Source organism: Eptesicus fuscus, chromosome 4 (assembly GCF_027574615.1).
Source record: "Eptesicus fuscus isolate TK198812 chromosome 4, DD_ASM_mEF_20220401, whole genome shotgun sequence".
NCBI lineage: Eukaryota > Metazoa > Chordata > Mammalia > Chiroptera > Vespertilionidae > Eptesicus > Eptesicus fuscus.
The window spans coordinates 13,260,774-13,282,758 of record NC_072476.1 but is presented as its reverse complement, the minus strand read 5'-3'; the positions used below and the strand labels follow the sequence as shown (position 1 = coordinate 13,282,758).

General features: G+C 43.6%; 1 protein-coding gene and 1 pseudogene across 1 annotated transcript in view; one reads left to right on the top strand and one right to left on the bottom strand.

Moving 5' to 3' along the window:
• The window catches only part of TRAP1 (TNF receptor associated protein 1), a 52,399-nt gene that overhangs the window by 11,151 nt on the left and 19,263 nt on the right, over positions 1–21,985 (top strand). The window contains exons 2-6 of the mRNA XM_054714668.1: positions 14,804–14,968; positions 15,814–15,896; positions 16,969–17,109; positions 19,909–19,980; positions 21,701–21,861. Coding sequence (XP_054570643.1) covers positions 14,804–14,968; positions 15,814–15,896; positions 16,969–17,109; positions 19,909–19,980; positions 21,701–21,861 — 622 coding nt within the window. The remainder of the gene's footprint in view (positions 1–14,803; positions 14,969–15,813; positions 15,897–16,968; positions 17,110–19,908; positions 19,981–21,700; positions 21,862–21,985) is intronic.
• Positions 2,115–10,036, bottom strand: LOC129148652 (ferritin heavy chain-like; annotated as a pseudogene).

Genomic DNA, 21,985 nt, shown 5'->3' with positions numbered 1-21,985 from the left:
CTCAAAGTCAATAAAAATATTAAAAAAAACAAAAAAAAAACAAAACAAAACAAAAAAATAACAAAAAAAATAAAAATAAAAAACAACCCAAAACATAGGCAATAACCAGTGTTGGTTGAGGATGTGGAGAAGTTGGAACCCTCATACACTGCTGGCAGGAATGTAAAATGGTGTAGCACTTAGAAAACAGTCTGGCAGTTCCTCAGACAGTTACATACAGTTACATTTGACCCACTGCTTCTATTTCTAGGTATATACCCAAGAAAATTTAAAATGTATGTTTACACAGAAACTTGTACATATTAATAGCAGCATTGTTCATAGTAGCCAAAAAAAAAAAAAAAGAAATGGAAACAACCCAGTTGTCCATCAACTGATGAATGGGAAAACATTGTGGTCTATTCATATAATGGACCATTATTCAGCCATTAAAAAGGAATGCGGTATGCTAAGTGGTACAATGTGGATGCACCTTGAAAACATGTTAAGGGAGAAGATCCAGACACAAAAGACCTTGTACAGTATGACTTCATTTATGTGAAACATCTAGAACAGGTAAATCCATAGAGAGAAAAAGTCGTTGCCAGGAGCTGGGGCCGGGAGCGGGGAGGGGGAGGGAGGGCAGATACAGGGAGAATGGGTATGGGGTTACTTCCTGGGGTGATTAAAAATGTTCTGATAAAAAATTAGATATTGGTGATGATTATACAACTTTGTAAATATACTAAAAACCATTGATTGTACACTATAGGTGAATTGTATCTCAATAAAGCTATTTTTAAAATATCTTGTTTTATTCCAGCACTTCTAGCTTTTATTTTCATTATAAGTCGTTCTGGAATTCATTTTGATTTAATAAGTGAGAGGGAAAATTAATTTTAATACTGTCACTTTAAATTAATGTGCTTTAATATTTAATAATAGTATTGCCTCACATTTTAAAAAAATTTCTTGGCTGTTTATACACACTTATATTTCCAAAGGAATTTTAGAATTAGTTTGAATAGCTTAAGAAAAATCTTGTTTGCGTTTTCATTAGGATTATGTTAAAAATATAGACTAAGAGATTGACATCTTTAAATATTTACTTTTCCTATTCCAGGACATTTCCCCTAGCTTTCTATATCCCTTTGTAAATGTGTTTTATGTGTCTAGTAAATTTTTTAGTGTGTTTTGTAATTGGGTAATATTTTCTTTTGTTTTTTGCTTATATTTTTATTGATTTCAGAGAGGAAGGGAGAGATAGAAACATTAGTGATGGAAGAGAATCATTGATCGACTGCCTCCTGCATGTCCCCTGACTGGGAATCGAACTGTGACCTCCTGGTTCTTAGATCGACGCTCAACCACAGCCATGCTGGTTGGGCCATTTCTTCTTCTTTTGTGGGGGAGAGGAGGACCAAATTACTTTGTTTGAAGGAATGTTACAAATGAAAGACATAAGTGGATTATTTGGTACAAGTTATAGAAAAAGTAAAGGTAACTCCAACATGCACGTACAGGCAGTCCTCGGGTTTCGTTGGACTCCACGTACATGGTTACGTCGCCATCTCCCATTTATTTACTTTTTAAAAAAAAGGTCCGCCCTGACTGATTTGGCTCAGTGGATAGAGCGTTGGCCTGCGGACTGAAGGGTCCCAGGTTCGATTCCGGTCAAGGGCATGTACCTTGGTTGCGGGCACATCCCCGGTAGGGGGTATGCAGGAGGCAGCTGATCGATGTCTCTCATCCGATATTTCTGGCTCTCTATCCCTCCCCCTTCCTCTCTGTAAAAAAATCAATAAAATATATATTTTAAAAAAAAAGTTCCGTCATTTCGACGTATGTACATGTGTGTTTTATGTTTTTTATTATTTATTTACCACAAGTAAAGGTCAGGAATTGTTATCTTTCTTTTAAATTTTTTTACTGTTTCACTTCATTACTGCTGTGTATGTGCTCCATGTGAGTGAAGCAGGTGCTTATGTAGGTGGGTTCCGACTTACGGTGAAAATCGCGTTATGTCGTGCCGTAGGAACGGATCTCCGATGTAACCCGAGGACCTACTGCACTGCTTTGGTAACCAGGGAAGTCACCCCTGTGGCTATGGGAAGCCTTCCTAAGGTTAGCTCTCATCACTGTCTCAGAGTGTGCTTGTCAAAGAGACACTTTGCCAGTTTCAGGGGCCCCCAACCAAGGTGGTTACATAGTCACCCAATTCTTTGATAGATTTTCACCTCATTCAGGTAGTGAGTCTCAATGAAGCCACACAAATGAGGGTCATTTTTTAAAATATATATTTTTATTGACTTTAGAGAGTAAGGGAGAGGGAGTGAGAAATAGAAACATCAATGATGAGAGAGACTCATTGATTGGCTGCCTCGTGCACACCCCCTACTGGAAGTTGAGCCCACAACCAGGCATGTGCTCTTGACCAGAATCGAACCTGGGACCCTTCAGTCCACAGGCCAACACTCTATGTACTGTGCTAAACCAGCGAAGGCCAAATGAGGGTCATTTTTGTCAGTGGCCAGTTTGTGCAAGTCCAGTAGTGACTGATTCATACTTTTTTCCAAGTGTAACCCACACTCCACTGCATTCTGTCCATTCTCGCCGTCACAGCCTGATTTTTTGATATCATGAAGGAAGGTTCAGCCACCTTGTTGGTTCTGCAGGTTCATCAGTTTCTCAGCTTGTTCCCTCTCTTCATGAGATTGGTGAAGAAAATATTTGGCAAAGTTCTTCAAAGCCACATCATCGCAGTCAAAGTAATAAGACACGGACAGGTAGACGTAGGAAGCATTGAGCTCCAGGTTGATCTGGCGGTTGATGGCCTCTGAGTCCTGGTGTAGTTCTGGCGCACCTGCGAGGTGCAAACAGTCCTCGTGGCAGCACCTGAGGAGCGGCTGTGCAGCACTGGCGCAGCGGTGGGGCCTTGCAGTGGTGCGAGGATGCTGTGAGAAGGTGGCAGAAGGCTGGTTCTGGGTGGCTGGCAGGGATGGTGCTGGGTTCTGTCCAAGCACTATTGAAACAGGAAACCATGGCGACTCTCCATGGAGACTTTCACATTTGCACTTTTTAAGAATATACTTTTATTGATTTCAGAGAGGAAGGGGAAGGAGAGAGAGATAGGAACATCAATGATGAGATGTTAACGCCCCCAACTGGGGATCAAGCCTGCAACCCAGCCACGTGCCCTTGACCAGAATCAAACCTGGGACCCTTCAGTCCGCAGGCTGACGCTCTATCCACTGAGCCAAACCAGCTAGGGCTGTTGTTCATAATTTTTATCTTTACCTTTTTCTCTTCTTCCTCTTCTTAGAGAATACCCTTCAGCATTTTATATAATACTGGTTTGGTGGTGATGAACTCCTTTAGCTTTTTCTTATCTGTGAAGCTCCCTGGTTGCCCCCAACTGCCCTCCCCTGCAGGCCTGGTCCCCCCCAACTGTCCTCCCCTGTAGGCCTGGTCACCCCTAACTGCCCTCCCCTGATGGTCTGATCGCCCACAACTGCCCTCCCCTGCCGGCCATTTTGTGGCGGCCATCTTTGACCACATGGGGGTAGCCATCTTGTGTTAGAGTGATGGTCAATTTGCATATTACCTTTTTATTAGATAAGATTCTGACTTAATTCTGTTGTATCGAAGAGCTTACTCTTATGATTTCAGACCTAAATTTATTGAGACTTGTAGCCCATTTTATGATCTACTAGTGAATGTACCATGTACACTTCAAAAAATGTATTCTTTTTCAAGAACTGTATTTTGCAGTTGAGTATAGTATTCTATAAATATCGATTAAGTCAGAGTGTTTCACACAGTTCAGATGATCTGTGTCTTGATTTATTTTATTTTTTGATCTAGTTCTATTTTTTGCTGAGAGAGGGATATTAAAATCTCCAACTATGACTGTGGAATTGTTTTTTTTTATTTTTAATCTTTATTGTTGAAAGTATTACATATGTCCCCTTTTCTTCCCCCATTGACCCCATCTAACCCACACCCACCTCCCACCCAAAGCCTTCATCACACTATTGTCTGTATCCATGAGTTATGCATATATGCATACAAGTTCTTTGGTTAATCTCTTCCCACCCACCCACCCTGTCTTTCCTCTGAGATTCAACAGTCTGTTCAATGCTTCTGTGCCTCTGGATCTATTTTGTTCATCAGATTATTTTGTTCATTAGATTCCACATAAACTTGTCTTTATTTTTGTTTTGTTTTGTTTTAATATTTTTTTATTGATTTCAGAGAAGAAGGGAGAGGAGAGAGAAATAGGAACATCAGTGATGAGAGAGAATTATTGATTGGCTGCCACCTGCATGCTCCCTATTGGGGATCGAGCTTACAACCCAGGCATGTGCCCTTGACCAGAACCGAACCTGGGATGCTCTATCCACTAAGCCAAACCGGCTAGGGCTTCGTTGTTTTTTTTTAATTCTTTCAGTTTTAACTTCATATATTTTGAAGTTCTGTTATTAGGCAGATACATTTGTGATTTAGTTTTCCTGATGAATTGTATTTGTTTTCATCCTGAAATATCCTTTTTTTCTGTAATACTTTTTATTTTGAAGTCTCCTTTATCTGCTATTAATATAATCACTCCGGCCTTCTTATGTGTACTTTTTATATGGGATATCTTTTCTATCCATTTACTTTCAGAGTACCTATGCTTTTGCATTTAAAGTAATTGTTTTGTAGACAGTATATATAATTAGGTCTTGCTTTATCAGTTCTGACAATCCTTGCCTTATAATCGGCAATTAGTCTATTAACATAAAATGTAACTATTGATATAGTTGAATTTATCTCTACCATTTTATTTGTCCCTTTTCATTTTCTCCCTCTCTTCTTCCTTTCTTGCTTTCTTTTGGATCAAGTAAATTTTTTTTGAATTCTATATAAGTTTATCTAATGCTTTTTTTAGCTATACCTTCTCTTTTTTTAAAAATTGATTTTAGAGAGAGGAAGGGAGAGAAACATCGATTTGTTTTTCCATTTATTTATGCATCTGAACTTTCTCCAAACATTTTCTTTCTTAAGTTCAGCAATTACTTCAGTAAGATTTGTTTTAAGAATATCAATACTCTACACTTAAAGCACTTCACTTTCCACTTATGTATCAAATAAAGATTTGTATTCCCTCAAAAATGTCTTAAGTTCTTACCACTGGTATGCTCAAACATTTTCACTGTATTATGTTTCAGGGCTTGTGTGAATAATTTTCTACTAAGGTATACTAATACTTATACTTATACTTATACTTATACTTATACTTATACTTATACGTACATCCTGTCAAGAAACATCAACTCCCTGAATACAAAGAAACAAAACAAGTAACAAAGAGAGGGCCACCGCTGAATGGTCAAAATATAGGACATAGCCCTGGCTGGTGTGGCTCAGTTGGTTGAACGTCCTGTGTACCAGAGGGTAGCTGGTTTGATTCCTGTTTAGGGTACATGCCTGGGTTGGTTGCAGGTTTGGTTTCAGTTGGGGTGCATGCAGGAGTCAGCCAATTGATGTTTCTCTCTCACATTGATGCTTCTCACTGTCTCTCTCTAAAATCAATAAAATCATATTAAAAAAAAAATATATATATATAGTCCTGGCCAATGTGGCTCAGTTGGTTGGGCATTGTCCCATGTACCAGGAGGTTGCTGATTTGATCAGGGGCACATGCAAGGTTGCAGGCTCAATCCCTGGTGTCGGGTGTGCAGAAGGCAGCTGATTGATGTTGCACTCTCACATAGATGTTTCTCTCTCCCTCACCCTTCCTCTCTAGAAATCAATAAACTACTCTTTAAAAAAATTATATATACACACACACACACACACACACACATATATATGTATATATATACATATACACACAAACACACACACACACACACACACACATATATACATATGGTCCCAAAAACTGTATACACATACTTTGAATAATTATAAAGGCACTAGAGGCCCGGTGCATGAAATTCGTGCATGGGGGTGGGGGTGTCCCTCAGCCCAGCCTGCACCCTCTCCAATCTGGGACCCCTCGAGGGATGTCCGACTGCCAGTGGGATCGGGCCTAAACGGGCAGTCAGACATCCCTCTCACAATCCAGGACTGCTGGCTCCCAACTGCTCGCCTGCCTGCCTTCCTGATTGCCCCTAACCGCTTCTGCCTGCCAGCCTGATCACCCCTAACCACTCCCATGCCAGCCTGTTTGCCCCCAACTTCCCTCCTCTGCTGGCCTGGTCACCCCTAACTGCCCTCCCTTGCAGGGTTGATCGCCTCCAACTGCCCTCCCTTGCAGGCCTGGTCCCCCTCAACTGCCCTCCCTTGCAGGCCTAGTACCTCCCAACTGCCCTCCCCTGCTGCCCATCTTGTGGTGGCCATCTTGTGTCCACATGGGGGCAGGATCTTTGACCACATGGGGGCAGCCATATTGTGTGGTGGAGTGATGGTCAATCTGCATATTACTCTTTTATTGGATAGGATTGTTTATTAAAATACATTTCATTTTCAAAAGTGAGCTATCAGCTGTTAAAGTGTGTATACTTTTTTAAAAACATATATGACATATATATGATGATTCGCTCTCATCATTGATGTTTCTATTCCTCTCTCCTCCTCTCTTCCTCTCTGAAATCAATAAAAACATTTTTTTAAAGTGCATAACTTAAGATGCAGTTATGAAACAACATCATAGTAAGGACTATGGCTGATAGATGGTGATCTTTTTAAAAAGCAAAAGAAATACTCATTCTTGTTTTTATTGATTTTAGAGAGAGGGGGGAAGAAAGAGGAGAGACAGAGAGAGAGAGAACCATTGATTGGCTGTCTCCTGGGGTGAGCCCACAACCCAGGCATGTGCCCTGACTGGGAATTGAACCGGCAACCTCTTGGTGCATGGGATGATGCTCAACCAACTGAGCTGCACCTGCCAGAACCTCATTGTGCTTTGACTCATTTGGCGGTTCCTATAGGCAGTTGAATTTTTAATTGCTGCTTACTAGTAAAAAAAAAAAAAAAAAAATGGCTTTGTAGGACCACTAACACTGTCTGTTGGCTGACCTAGTATTCTTCTGCTTGAGCACAGTGATGTTTATGCTGATAAAACATTTAATGATTGTAAAAAGAGCTGCTTTCCTACTAGATGCTTTGGCTTCCCCCAAAAATGTGGATGTTCTTGCCTTGAAAAGGTTTGATACTAAGAAATATAAGCTTGTTAATTTGGTAACATAAGCTATACATTAACAAAAAGTTAATAGTAGAAGAAATACCATAAGCTGGCTTATAACAGAAATTTTAAATAAGCAGCACAGAAAATAAGTGCTCTGAATTTATAGTAGGGAGAGGTTATTGTGAACTCCGGGGACAGGAGACTTGATGGAAGAGAGGCCTCACACTGGGCCCTGAAGCAGTTCAGGTGGAAAGATGGGAGGTGGTTGCAGGTAGAGGAAAGAGCATGAGCACCAGCAGATGTGTGTGTATGTCTGTGTGTGTGTGTGTGTGTGTGTGTGTGTGTGTGTGTGTGTGTTTTGTGAAATTCAAATTATTGGTGCTTCCCATTTTGTGTAACCCCAAACCACGGAATAGTTTAACATTGTGACATTGTAGCCTGACACTGAGGTTTGTGGTTTTCTCATAGGGTGTAGAGGAAACATGAAGACAGATATTGTGCACAGAGTGTGTTTGTATCTGGCTCAGGCAGGCTTATTGCATCATTGGTTTATTCTTAAAGACATTGTAGAAAGTTCAGTTAAAGACATTGTAGAAAGTTCAGTTAACCTGAAATCAAACCTGTTCTTAATAGTGCTCTTGATTAATCTAATCTTGGAATGATGTTGAAAAGTCTTCAAATCCTGGTTGGAAATATAGATTGCGTATTTTTTTCCCTTTCCCAAACTATAATCTATTATAAACAACATATTAAATACTTTTAAAAGTATTCTGAGTACTGCCCTAGCTCAGTGGTCGGCAAACTCATTAGTCAACAGAGCCAAATATCAACAGGACAACGATTGAAATTTCTTTTGAGAGCCGAAAACTGACTTCTGTGCATGGGCTATGAAGTTTCAATCGCACTGTACGTGAGCGCCGGCACGTGATATTTTGTGGAAGAGCCACACTCAAGGGGCCAAAGAGCCTCATGTGGCTCGAGAGCCGCGGTTTGCCGACCACTGCAGCTGGTTTGGCTCAGTGGATAGAGCATCGACCTGCAGACTGAAGGGTCCCAGGTTCGATTCTGGCCAAGGGCACATGCCTGGGTTGCAGGCAGGAGGCAGCTGATCAATGATTCTTTCTCATCATTGATGTTTCTATCTCTCTATCCCTCTGCCTCTCTGAAATCAATGAAAATATTTATTTTTTAAAAAGTATTCTGAGTACTAAGTGGAGGAAAAACAAAAGATATAGGGAAAATGAAACAAGAGAAAATTGTTTAATATTGGAGTGGCAAAGGCCTTTACAAACAAGACTAATTTCCTTAATATAGGGTGTCCCCAAAAATGTATACACACTTTGAATGATTATAAAGTCAGTGTTTTAACATACATTTCATTTTCAGAATGTTAAAGAATCTACAGAAATGAGTAATGTTTTTGTCAGTGTCTATTTTCTTTTTCTTTTTTTTTTTAATATTTTATTAATTTTTTACAGAGAGGAAGGGAGAGGGACAGAGAGTTAGAAACATCAATGAGAGAGAAACATCGATCAGCTGCCTCCTGCACACCCCCTATTGGGGATGTGCCCATAACCAAGGTACATGCCCTTGACTGGAATCGAACCTGGGACCCTTCAGTCCGCAGACCGATGCTCTATCCACTGAGCCAAACCGGTTTTGGCGTCAGTGTCTATTTTCAAACTGATGGAGCAGGCACTGCTGATAATGCCAAGCAATGGAATTGCAAACATCGAGAATCATTTTGTTTGGTATGTGTGTGTCCTTAATTATTGCTGGTTAATTATTGCTGGGCAACTATTGCCAGTTTTGTACATAAACTATATTTTATGTATCCCCATAAAAAAGTATAGTGGCTAAATTTTCTTTGTTCAAAGCTTACTCTGGTTTCACCCATTATTTCAAATCAGTTAAACCTGCAAAAGAGTGAAAATTAAGTGAGTTATCAGCTGTCAAAGGGTATATACATTTTTTGGGACACCTTGTGTGTAAAGAGCTCTTACAAATCAATAAGCAAAAGATAGAAAATATGGTAGAAAAATGATCAGAGGATATTAACAGTTCATTAACAAAAACTATTTTAAAATATGGATAGATGCTCAATATTGCTCATAATAAGATAAATGTAAATGCAATAAAATTTTTACCTGACTGATAGACAGAGATCCAAAAGTTTCATAGTAACACTGTGTTGGCAGGAATTTGGGGTGATACACACTCTCATATGTTGCTCGTGTGAATGTAAGTTGATACAGCCTCTCTAGAGGGTGACTTGGCAGCATTGACCATATTTTAAACTAGACATAACCTTGGACTAGATGTATACTAAGATGTAAACTCATGCATAAATGAAATGACACATGTATAAGAATATTTCTAAATCACTCTTGTTTATTGTGAAACATTTTATTTTGAGTTAATCTCCTACTTCACAGAAATGTTATACAAATAGTTCTCACGATTCCCTCTCTCTTCACCTAGTTTCCCCTGACATTAGTATCTTGCATAACTGTGGTACAACTATTGACAAGTGAAATAACGTTAAACAGTACTATTAGGTTATCTGCCCATTTTCTTTTTTACGTTAGCCAGTGTTCCCATTGATTTCCTTATTTTGGTCCAGGAATCTACATTGCACTTAGTCATGTTTCTTCAGTCCCCTCCAGTCTGTGATGGTTCCTCAGTCTGTGTTTGTCCTTCAGGACCTTGGTGCCTTTGACCATTTATTCTATAGGAGGTCCCATAATTTGGGTTTGTCTGATGTTTTCTTGTCATTAGATTGAGATACATTTTTGGCAAGAACTTGACATAAGGAAGGCCATGCCCGCTCACCACACCAGGAGTTGCAGGATGTTGACTCATTTCATTCCTGATGATGGTCATTGTGATCACTTAGTTAAGGGGTATTTGCTACTTTCTCCACGGAAAACTGGTTTGTCTCTTTAAAATCAATAAGTATCTTGTGGGGCATAGTTTGAGATTATGCAAATATTCTGTTTCTGGTGGACCTTTAAATATCCACTAATAATTTATACCTGTCACAACTTATTACTATGCTTGCTTAATGGTGATGTCTATTCCATCATTCCTTATACATATATTAATTGCAGGTCTACTGTAAGGAAGAAGTCCTTTCTCCGCCCCTCCCATTTATTTATTATTTATTTAAGTATGGACCAACAGGTACTTTCTTTCTTTGTCAGTCTGCAGCCCATTACTTTCATTATTTTGTTGCCCAGGTTGTCCTATGTTTTGCTGTTGGGCACACCTTCCTGTTGGCGCCTGTGTCCTTCTGGCATGCCCCATCTCTTCTGAGTTCTTCTTCACTGTCTGGCACCCCAAGGTATTCCAGGCTTATCTTGCGTGTTTTCCAGTGGTCCTGATTCCGTTCAGCCGACAGTGGTATTTACAAACCAAGATCTGGTGCCAGGGAGGGTGCCTGCCCACCCTGGTTTGCCCAGGATGAAGGTGCTTCCTGGGAGATACAACTTTCAGGTGGGCAGTTCCAGGATGGTCGCTCTCCCTGGTGCCAGGTGTGCCCATTGCTACTGGGGTGGATAGAGCATCGGCCGCGGACTGAAGGGTCCCCACAGGTTCGATTCCGGACAAGGGCACATACCTTAGTTGCAGACTTGAACCTCAGCCACGGTCAGGGCTCATGTGGGAGGCAACTGATCAATGTGTTGATGTGTGTCTCTCACATGGATGTTTCTCTCTCTCTGTGTCTCTCCCCCTCCCTTCCACTCTCTATAAAAATCAATGGATAAATAAAAAACAAAAACAAAATCAATGGGAAAATATCCTCAGGTGAAGATTAACCAAAAAAACAAAAAACAAAGAAGAGGTAAATTTGGACACAGGATATGCCCACAGGGAAGAGCGGGCTGTGTGATGACAGAGGCAGAGGTTGGAATGATGCACTTACAAGCCAGGAGCACCAAGGATTGTGGGCAACACCCGAAGCTTGGGAGAGGGGTGTGGACAAACGCTCCTTCAGAGCCTCCAGAAGGAGTCAGCCCTGCCCACACCTTTATTTCGGCTTTCTGGCCCCCACCACTGTGAGAGAATGCATTTCTGTTGTATTCGTCCACCCAGTTTGTGGCATTTGGTTACACAGCCCTAGGAAAGGGATACACACAATCTCATTCGTTTGTAGTTTATCCTTCCTGTGTTTCTTTTGCACAGATGAGTGGAAACATAGATATTTTCCTGTATCCAGTCTTTCTTCCATGAAGGGTAGCATGCAGTAGATAACACTTTGGAGCATTATTATTATTTTTTTTAACATTTTTTGTTGTTAATCCTCACCTCAGGACATTTTCCCATTGATTTGAGAGAGTGGAAAGGAGGGAGAGAGAGAGAGAGAGAAACATCGATGTGAGAGAGACACATCAATTGGTTGGTTGCCTTCTACATGCACCCTGACCGGTGCCAAGGATCGAGCCTGCAACTGAGGCATGTGCCCTTGACCCGAATCGAACCTGCTGCCCTTCGGTCCACAGGCTGATGCTCTACCCACCGAACCAAACTGGCTAGGGCTGGAACATTATTTTTAACGGTACAAGACCGGAAGCAGTTTAAACATTCATAAATGGAGCACTAGTACCCATTATAGTAGAACATTTTGTGTTTGTTAAAAAGAATAAGCAGCTTATGTAATGATTTGGAATGATCTCTAAGATGTGTACTTGATTAAAATATTTATACATGTAAGAATGGAAATGTAAAAAAAAGTATGCCAGCCATATATCAAACGGCATTACCCTCCCTGCCTTCTGCCCCCCCCCCCCCCCCCACCCCCCGACACACACACACACACTAATCTGAGGGCAGGTTTAGAACAGGTAGTTATGGAGATCTCAAAATACTAAGAGCCGTTAGCCTCTGAATTTTTCGATTTTCTCTGATTTCTGGTTTTCCTTGGGAGGGAAGGTTTTAGCTGAGAGGCAATGGGTGAATGCAACCTGTTCTTTTCTGAGGACCAAAAGGTAGATGGCAAGGAAAGGACTCTGTTAGCAGAGCAAGGCCGGACAGGAAGTGAGGATAAATGGTAAGCCCGGCCGGAGTGGCTCAAGTGGTTGAGTGTCGTCCTGTACACTAAAAGGTTGCCGGTTGGATTCCTGATTAGGGCACATACCTGGGTTTGTTCCCGTCGGGCTCGTACAGAAAGCAACTGATCAATGTTGTGTGCACTCTCTCTAAGCATGTCCTTGAATGAGGATTAAAAAAAGATTGCCCTGGCCAATATGGCTCAGTGGTTGGATCGTCAGTCTGTGGACAGAAGGGTTTCGGGTTCAATTCCCAGTCAAGGGCATGTACCTGGGTTGCATGTTTCACCCTCGGCCCTGGTCGGGGTGCATGCAGAAAGCAGCCAGTTGATGTCTCTCTCACATCAGTGTCTCTGTCTCTATCCCTCTCCCACTCCCTCCTTCCCTTCCACTCTCTCTAAAAATCAATGGAAAAAATATCTTCAGGTGAGGATTAATAAACCAATAACAAAAGATTAATTCAGTAAATTCTGCTTTTATGCAAATGGAGTGGATCAAGAATACTTGACTCCAAATAAATTCACCAGTGAGGAAAACCAGCATCTCTTCTTGAGGGTGTGATATCTAATGTTTGGGGCGGGGGGTCAAAGTGCTCCCTATGTCTCAAGACCGAGCTTGAATGGTGTATGGAGAGAAGGGTAGAGGCACCCCGGTGCTGGTTACCATACAGGTAGGGGCACAAGGTGTTTGAAGGATGTCAGCAAACCTGGGTTGGGGCTTCTGGGAGGAGGTAGAATCCTATTGGTTTGTGGGGTGGGTTGGTGGAGGGCCTGGAATACCATCCCGAAGCACTTAGAGTTGACAAGGTTGCATTCAGGAATAAATCCTCCAGAATTGGGGAAGAAAGATGGAATTGGTGTCAGAAGATGAATGTGTAGAAATTTAAGGGATGGATTGGAGAGAACGTTGTGTAGGAGACCAGCTCGAAGGTAGGCAGGGACAAGGGAGTGGACGGGGGAGGCCCACGTGCCTGGAGGGAATAGGGGCCATGGTAAGTGCTACCTACATGTCACTACTGGAAGAAGACTTGGGAAGACGGCACCTCTGCCCTTCCCTTTGGCCAGGTAGAAGGAGTGGTTGCCAGGTGGAAGCGGGTAAGAGGAATATTAGATGAAAGAATGTCTAAAAGCTTTCAGTGTTTGCTGAGCTTTCTCCTCTTCTCTTCTGGAGGACCTCCTTCATCCTCATTTTAGTGGCTCCGACGCTCACACTCCTGTCAGTCTGTCTGGATCACAGTGTTTCATGGAGAATTTAAATCCAGGTCCCATCCTGAAGTGAACTTGGGTCTGACGTCCCTCCGACATCTCTTCTTTATGCCGCTCTCACTGGTTTTGTCCCTGAAGTCTAACTGCTTTAAGGCAGAGGGCCCACCTTTGGTGGGAAACCTGCTGATGTCTCCAATGTGTCCAGGAGTGCTGTCCCTGGTGGGAAGAGCTCACATGGGCTCTCTGCCTGGGGTGGGGCTGGCTGGGAGCTCAGGGACTTCAGCTCCCCTGGCCTGGTGCAGAGCAGCCCTGTAACCAAATACCCTTTACTTCCAGAAGAAAGAGATACCCCAGGCTTTTTGTTTGTTTTGCTCTTTTTTTTTTTTTTCTTAGCTCTATGGGTAAACACTGAGATTAGGCACAGAGAATTAAAAATGTAGACTGTTTGGAAATTGAATATTTTTTGAGTTAGGATAGATGTTTGTAAGGTATTCCACATAGAGGTAATGGCTAAGGCCATGTTATTTATAAATCCAGGAATAAGCTAAAGAAAAGTCAACTTCGTATACCTTGTAGGCATGTGGAAGTTGGTACGTTGATTTTAAAACCATAAGGTTATTTCTGGACATGCTGTCAGGCACAGTTCAGCAAGGTCTAGACTTCCACACGGAGGGTCTTGCATGTCTGACCTGTATCCTTGAAAAGCATTGGCCATGAAGCACAAACTGATGCCCGTCCCCAGGCTGGTGGTCCTGGAGTTGGTGCGTGACACTGTCCTGAGGGGCTGTAGTGAGGATTGATTCCTGCCAGGTACAGTGGAGGTGTCCACATGTGTTTGTGGCATCTGTCAGCCGGGCTGGGGACGCCAGCATCAAATGACGGGTTTCCACTGTGCTGAGCAGGTTACAGCAAACGTGAGGGTGTGAGGCCCCTTCCTGAGGTAGAAGAGATCCCTTGCTACTTTTCATTTTTTAAATACACTAATTAAAAAACAAACAAACTGACAGTTTCAGACAAAAAAAGGAAAGTAAAGGCATCAACAAAGATCCTTTAGAAGAGGAGACTGTTTCAGAATCTTAACATTTAAAAGTTTGGATTCCTCTCAAGGGGACATATTTTTTACATTTCTTCATTGCAGTTAACAAAGTGAGGAAGGCTGGCGTGTTATTCAGGCTCCTGTGGGGGGCTGTGCGCATTGAGGGATGAGAGATGTTTGAGTTTGGGGACTTTATACAAGATCTCCCGGGGGATGTATGTGGGAAGTGGCGCCAAGGGGCCCCTGCCTGCCTCCGGAACTGGCGTTTGACTTGTGTGAGGATGTGTTACCAAGTGTGTTGGTGAGCACATGAGGTATCCGTTCCCGGGGGCTTACTCTTTGTGCATGTTTGTCTTTTCAGGAACATCAGTTCTGTGTCCTTGGAGAGCCCCAGTCCAGTCCAGTCGCCCCAGGCGAAACCTGGCTTTGAGCTTCCACATTGCACGTCCATTCAGCTCACAAGCTGCTGAGGACCAGAAGGAGGAGCCCCCACATTCCATCATTAGCAGCACAGAGACCGTACAGGGTACTGCATTCAGCTGAGTTGGGGTCTGGGAAGGCTTAGCACCTGGCTGACTCGTGAGGGCAGGTGTTTGAGGTGGAAGTAATGATTGATGGAACCACCCACTCGCTTCAGACACAGGAAGGTCTTGGTTGGAGTGAGCGTTCCTCAAAACAATGAATGCGTCCTGGGAACTCCTGACTATCATTCTGGTGTTTTGCCCCCCTCTAGTGGTCACCCATGGGTTTGCGATGGGGCACCTTCTAAATAGTGATTCATGGCACATCTGTTAATAATCATGGAAGCCAGAAGGAAACTCATTATTGGCCAGGCCGATGCAGGACCACACTCTGAAGTTGTCCTTTCATTCCTAAGAAGTGAAGAGAAGCAGTCTCCTGAGCCAGTCCCAAAGTGGGTCCGTCTCTGGCTTTCAAATGAGACAACAGAATCCTTGATGTTTAGGTTAAGAGAGTGAGGTTTTCTTGTTTTTCTGCTTTATAAGTAATTAATTTGGAAACCAGTGTTTTGAAGACTAGAATCCAGGGTCTGGTTGTTGAGCCAGTCCGGTTCTCGTGACTGGACACTTTGGGAAGTACCGGCCTCTGTAGCCTCGGTGTAGCCTCGGTGGGAGGCGGGTGAGAGTTGTCTCCCTTTGCCCTTTTCTGTGGAGAAGGAGGGGACCCAGTAGGTTTGTTCTGCTCCTGAGATCCTGCCATAGAGCCCCAGAGAATTGGTTTCTTTCTTCTTTATTTACTCTGGCAAAATGTTTAAAACTCATTACCTTAAACATTCTTTTGAATATTACATAGCATATTCTTCCACAGAAATAGAAATTAAACTTCATTGCTTTGTCTGTGATTCATTACTAGGTTCTGCTTCCAAACATGAGTTCCAGGCTGAGACAAAGAAGCTTTTGGACATTGTTGCCCGTTCCTTGTACTCAGAAAAAGAGGTGCGGTACCTTCAGTCACTCCTAGCATGGCAACTGTTTTTATACCATTCTGGGGAAGGTGCCAGATAGTATATTAGCTGGGAGAATGCACTAAATTTAGACGGATCCTGATCTTAGTTACCAGCAAGAGTATTTTTGCCAAAATCTGCTTGGGTAAATATATCTAGATGATTCTTTGGGCCAAATTGACTCTGGAAATTAATTTTGCTGATAATTTAAAAGCCCCTTTTCTCATCAACTGGTGTACTTCCTTCATTCTAGCGGGGTGTCGGGCCGGAGGAAGATCTCTTGGACTTCTGTGGAGTGGAGCAGGGAGGGGCTACTCAGGCCCTTTTTGAGGAGATTAAAACTCATCTAGGGATGACAGGCCATGAAGAAATTAGAGAACAAAGAGACCATCTTGGTTTCCATATTCATTATTACAAGATTGCAAAGAAGAATTTTGAAGAAGGGTAAAGCACCAACTTCCAAAGTTAAAAGGGACTTTTCAGGAAATATTCCCAGATCTTGTGCTCATAAATATTATATTTATGTATCTTTTTGATGTCCAGCTTCTGTCCCCTGGGGGGTCAGATCAGCCCACTTCTCCCCTCCCCCACTCCTGCCCCCCCTGTGTGCTGGCCTCACTGTGAGTGGAAGGTCTGTTTGAGGGAAGGGTGCTCTTCAGACACTGGTGGCTGAGGGGGCCTGTGGCTCTTTATCCTGAACATGACAGGCCGGTTTTTGATGATCCTCCAGTAAATGAAGCCAAAGCCAGAGAGTCTTTCTTCCGTGAGTAGGAGAAAGATGTTTGCGAAATATTTTGTCATCCCTGGGCAAGAGATGGGAAAGAAGTGGTTTCTCAGAGGGTTCTTCTTAAATTTTTAGTTAACAGATTGACACCTACCTTCAGGCTTGATTTTCAGGAGGAACAGTCAGTAGAGTTAGAGAGTACTGTATAAAGCTGTGGAAAGTCTTTATGGGCAAAAACCGAAGATTCTGTGGCAATTCTCCCCTGCCTTTTAGCAGTTGCTGCAGATGCTGCTATCCAAATAGATCCTGCAGTGTTAGCATCTTATTTTCATTCCTGTAGGTGTTCATACGGGAGCTGATCTCCAATGCTAGTGATGCTTTGGAAAAACTGCGTCACAAGCTGGTGTCCGAAGGCCAGACGCTGCCAGAAATGGAGATTCACTTGCAGACTGACACTGAGAAAGGCACCATCACAATCCAGGTACCTCCTCCCGTGTCCCGACGGGTGGCACGCCTCCCTGCCTCTTGTGCTGATGCCACTGAGGTGCCTGGGAAGTGGTCCTCTTCACTCACTGGGATAGAGGAGATGGGCCTGCCTTTTTGTTATGCCTCTAGGCCAAAGAGTTGTGCTGACCATCTTCACAGCTATAATAACTCCTGTTTTAATATACAGTCAAAACAACACTTGTTCAGTGTAGAAAATTTGGAAAACACAAATAACTAGAAAAGGAGGAAATTTTAAATAACCCATCTGTCTGTTTAGGTTTTTGGTACTCTTCATTTTTTAAAAATTAACTTTATTGGGGTGACATTGGTCAACATGATTATATAGGTTTCAGGTGTGGGTTTCTATGTTACAAGATTTGTATATTGCACCGTTGTTGTTTTTAAACCTCACTTGAAGATATGTTTTTCACTGATTCCAGGTTGAGAGAGAGAGAGGAAGAGAGAGGGAGGGAGAGAAAAAGAAACATCGACATGAGAAAGAAACATTGATTAGTTGCCTCCCGTATGTGCCCTGACCAGGTATTGAACCTGCAACTTGGATATGTGCCCTGACAGGGAATTGAACCCATGACCCTTCGGTACATGGAATGATGTTCTAACTAACTGAGCCACACTGGCCAGGGCCTCAATTGTTCTTGTTCATTTGTAATGCATATTTTCCCATGCACCTATATTCTGTAATACTATTTTTTAAAATATATTTTTATTAATTTCAGAGAGGAAGGGAGAGGGAGAGAGGGATAGAAACATCAATGATGAGAAAGAATCATTGATTGGCTGCCTCCTGCACGCCCCCCACTGGGGATCGAGCCCGCAACTGGGCATATGCCCTGACCGGGAATCGAACCAGTAACCTCTTGGTTCCTGGGTCGACACTCAACGGCTGAGCTACACCCGGCTGGGCTGTAATACTATTTTTAATCTTAGCCTACTCTTTGAATTAACAGTCTTGCTTTTGATGAAGCAATACTTTTGGTTGCTGTTGTAACATTTTGAAAATTTTAAGGTCAAAAAGTTAGAAAGACAAAGGAGGTTTACCAGGCAGTGACCCTGAAGGGGACATTATGATCCCGAGAAAGCTGCTTCAGAACCTGTCATCCCAGAGTGATGGTGGAATTTTGGGGTGTGCGTCTCTGGGGGGGTGGCAGGATGTGCCTCAGTTGGGCTCTAAGTGGGCATTTTTCATTTGGGTTTCCTGCCTCCACCACGTACACTGGCTAACCTGCTCAGGACTTTGCCATAGGGCGTCTTTTGTCTGCTCTTGTTTACTTACTCTCTCTAGTCTCTGTATGTGTGTGCTTGTCTTTGTGGTTGTTCTAGTAAGATTAATTGAGGTATGATTTACATATAATAAAATTCGTAAGTTCAGTTCATTGACTTTTGACCAGTGTACACTTTCTTTTCTGTGGAGTAGAGCAGGGAGGGGCTACTAAGGACCTTTTTGAGGAGATTAAAACTCATCTAGGGATGACAGGCCATGAAGAAATTAGAGAACAAAGAGGCTATCATTGTTTCCATGTTTATTATTACTAGACTAGAGGCCCATTGCACAAAGATTCGTGCAAGAATAGGCCTTCCTTCCCCTGGCTGCCGGCACTGGTTTTCCTCTGGCACCCGGGACCCAGGCCTTCGCTCCGGCCGCCGCCTTCCCCCTTTGCTCCGGCCGGAGCGCCGCTCCTGTAGCTCCCTCTGCCCCCCGCCCTCCCCCTCATAGCAGGCGTCCTGCCCTGCCCGGCCATTCCACACCTGTGTATGCAAATTAACCCGCCATCTTTGTTGGGTTAATTTGCATACTCCTGATTGGCTGGTGGGTGTCGTGGAGGTATGGTCAATTTGCACGTTTCTCTTTTATTAGTGTAGATTGCAAAGAAGAATTTTGAAGAAGGGTAAAGCACCAACTTCCAAAGTTAAAAGGGACTTTTCAGGAAATATTCCCAGATCTTGTGCTCATAAATATTATATTTATGTATCTTTTTGATGTCCAGCTTCTGTCCCCTGGGGGGTCAGATCAGCCCACTTCTCCCCTCCCTCACCCCTGCCCCCACCTGTGTGCTGGCCTCACTGTGAGAGGAAGGTCTGTTTGAGGGAAGGGTGCTCTTCAGACACTGGTGGGATGGGAAAGAAGTGGTTTCTGAGAGGGTTCTTCTTAAATTTTTAGTTAACAGATTGACACCTAACTTCAGGCTTGGGTGCAGTCTGTGGCTTGTCTCTTTATTTCTTAGGTGGCTTTTGAAAAGCAGGCATTTTTAATTTTAATGAAGTCCAGTTTACCACTTTTTTCTTCCATGCTTCATGCTTTTAGTGACCTAAGAAACGTCTACCTATTCCAAAGTTATAAAGATACTCTCCTATGTTTTCTTCTAAAAGTGTTACAATCTTAGCTCTTACATTTGGGTCTGTGATCCATTTTTGTGAATGGTGTAAGTAAGCTCAGGGTTGAGATTAATGTTTTGCAGGTGGCTATGTAGTGTTTTAGCACCATTTGGTTTTCATTTCTCCATCAAATTATCTTGGAACCTTTGTTGAAAATCAAGTGACACTCTGTGCAGCTCTCTTTTTGGACCGGTTTTCTCTTTGGTCTATGTGTCTGTTTTCTAGTGAGGTTTTCTCCTGAGGTATGGCTGATATGACTAGAATTTGTCTTTTCTGATCACCATGTGCCATTTGCTGGGCCCTGCCTGGCAAGTGTAATTGATGCCACTTACGGCTCAGGGCTGTCCCTACACCTCCCCAGGTGCCGGCGCTTTGGCGCTTAGCGTGTCTCTCTCCTTAGGACACTGGCATTGGGATGACACAGGAAGAGTTGGTGTCCAACCTGGGAACAATCGCCAAGTCGGGGTCAAAGGTAAGCCCCTCAGTGCCCCTTCCTTCCTCTCCTTGACAGGCGGCTCCCACTGGAGAAGGAGGGTGCCAGCTCGCTCTGAACGCCAGCGTCAGTAGGAATGTTACTGGTGTGAGCTCCGTGTTGGTGCCGCGGAACCACCAGGCGACATGACTTCACTGTGTGGTCAGGGGACACCTGAGGAAGTTACTGTTACTTTATAGGTGAAAGGGCTGAAATAAGTGCTTTTGCGTAGTTGAGAATTGACCGGCCCAAGGTTCAGAGCCTGTTGGTCTGAGTCTGGAATGTGCCATTCTGCCTCCTGAAGCTTTTCTCTAACTCATTTCTCAGTGGTTACTTGAGCTGCATAGGCTGGAGGCAGAGAGGGCAGGCAGAAGTAAGTACTCCTCCTCTCAGACAAGGGTCACAAGAAGAAATTTGCCTGCAGTGTCTGGGCAGGATGGTCCTTCAGAAACCCTTTGTGGAGACAGGGTGCCCATTGCGGTGGTTGGTTGCTGTGCAACTTGAAGCCTATGAGGGGAGGCAAGTGTCAGTGGTCAAGGTGTCCTCCTCCAGCGGCGTTTGTGCCGGCCCAAGACAAAGGCTGGCGGCCCTGGGCTGCCTTTGTGTTCTTGCTTGTTTTGTGGGCCTAAGTGGTGCCTAAAATGGCACTTCGTGCCAAGTGCTTGAAAATAGTCTACTTATTGGTCCAAAGTGATTTACAGAAATTTCCACTTAAAAATATACTTTTTTATTGATTTCAGAGAGGAAAGCATCAATGTTGAGAGAGTCATACATCGGCTGCCTCCTGCACGCCCCACACTGAGGATCGATCCCGCAACCCGGGCATGTGCCCTGACCGGGAATCGAACTCTGACCTCCTGGTTCACAGGTTGACGCTCAACCACTGAGCCACACCAGCAGGGCAGCAATTTCCACTTTTAAAAAACTTCTCTATTATAACCTGCTCCCCCCATTACACGTATTGTATTTCTATCGGGAAGTCTGTGCTATCTCACTAGCTACCTGTGGCCATTTGGATTGAAATTAAAGTTAAATACAATTTAAAATTTAGTTCCTCAGTTGCACTAGTCAAATGAGGTCAGTAGCTACCATATTAGACCATATAAAACATTTACATCACCACAGAGTGTTCAGTTGGACAGTATTCATAGCAATGAGTGTATTCATTTTGCTTGATTTTTAACCTTAGGAAATTTGTTAACTTGAGTTATAATAATTAAGTGTCTGGTGGTACGTACAAAGGTGGCATGTACTTGGTATATACTCTTTTCCATGAAGCATGGAATCTAGGAGACATGCAGAAGACACATCTGGGCATGCGTGTCACACCCCTTCACCTACTGAACCTCAGGGGCTGTCCTCAGAAGCTGCCACTCGCCCCTTTCCTGCAGGAAGGGCGTGTGCACGCACTCACCCTGCCGCTTCCTCACCCCGGGGCATGTGGCCCTCAGGCTCCAGCCGACAGGCAGGGTTACAGCCCTGGGAAGCAGATACAGAACCGGTCCCTCTGCTGCCCAGCTTGGGGTCTTTGGGCAACTCACTTTACTGCTCCATGGCATTGTTCTCTGTGTGTAAAATGGGTGAAAAGCAGTTGATGTGTTTGTCTGGAGGATTAAATGGTATCTTAGCCTTTGTTAGAGGGATGCACACAGGAAGTCGCAAACGTCTGTTCTCTCTTGGGAAGGGAGGTCCTCCCTCTGACCAGCCTTTGCCACCACAGGCCTTTCTGGATGCGCTGCAGAACCAGGCGGAGGCCAGCAGCAAGATCATTGGCCAGTTTGGAGTGGGTTTCTACTCGGCTTTCATGGTGGCCGACAGAGTGGAGGTCTATTCCCGCTCAGCCAGCCCGGACAGCCCGGGTTACCAGTGGCTTTCAGACGGGTAAGTGACAGCAGCGTCCCCGAGTCAGACACAGGAGTGCCCCCTGCCCTGGGACCACCGCAGCTCAGTGTCGCCTGAGTTCAGCGGCAGCGTGGCACTTCCTTTGGAAAGTTAGACCCCCTGG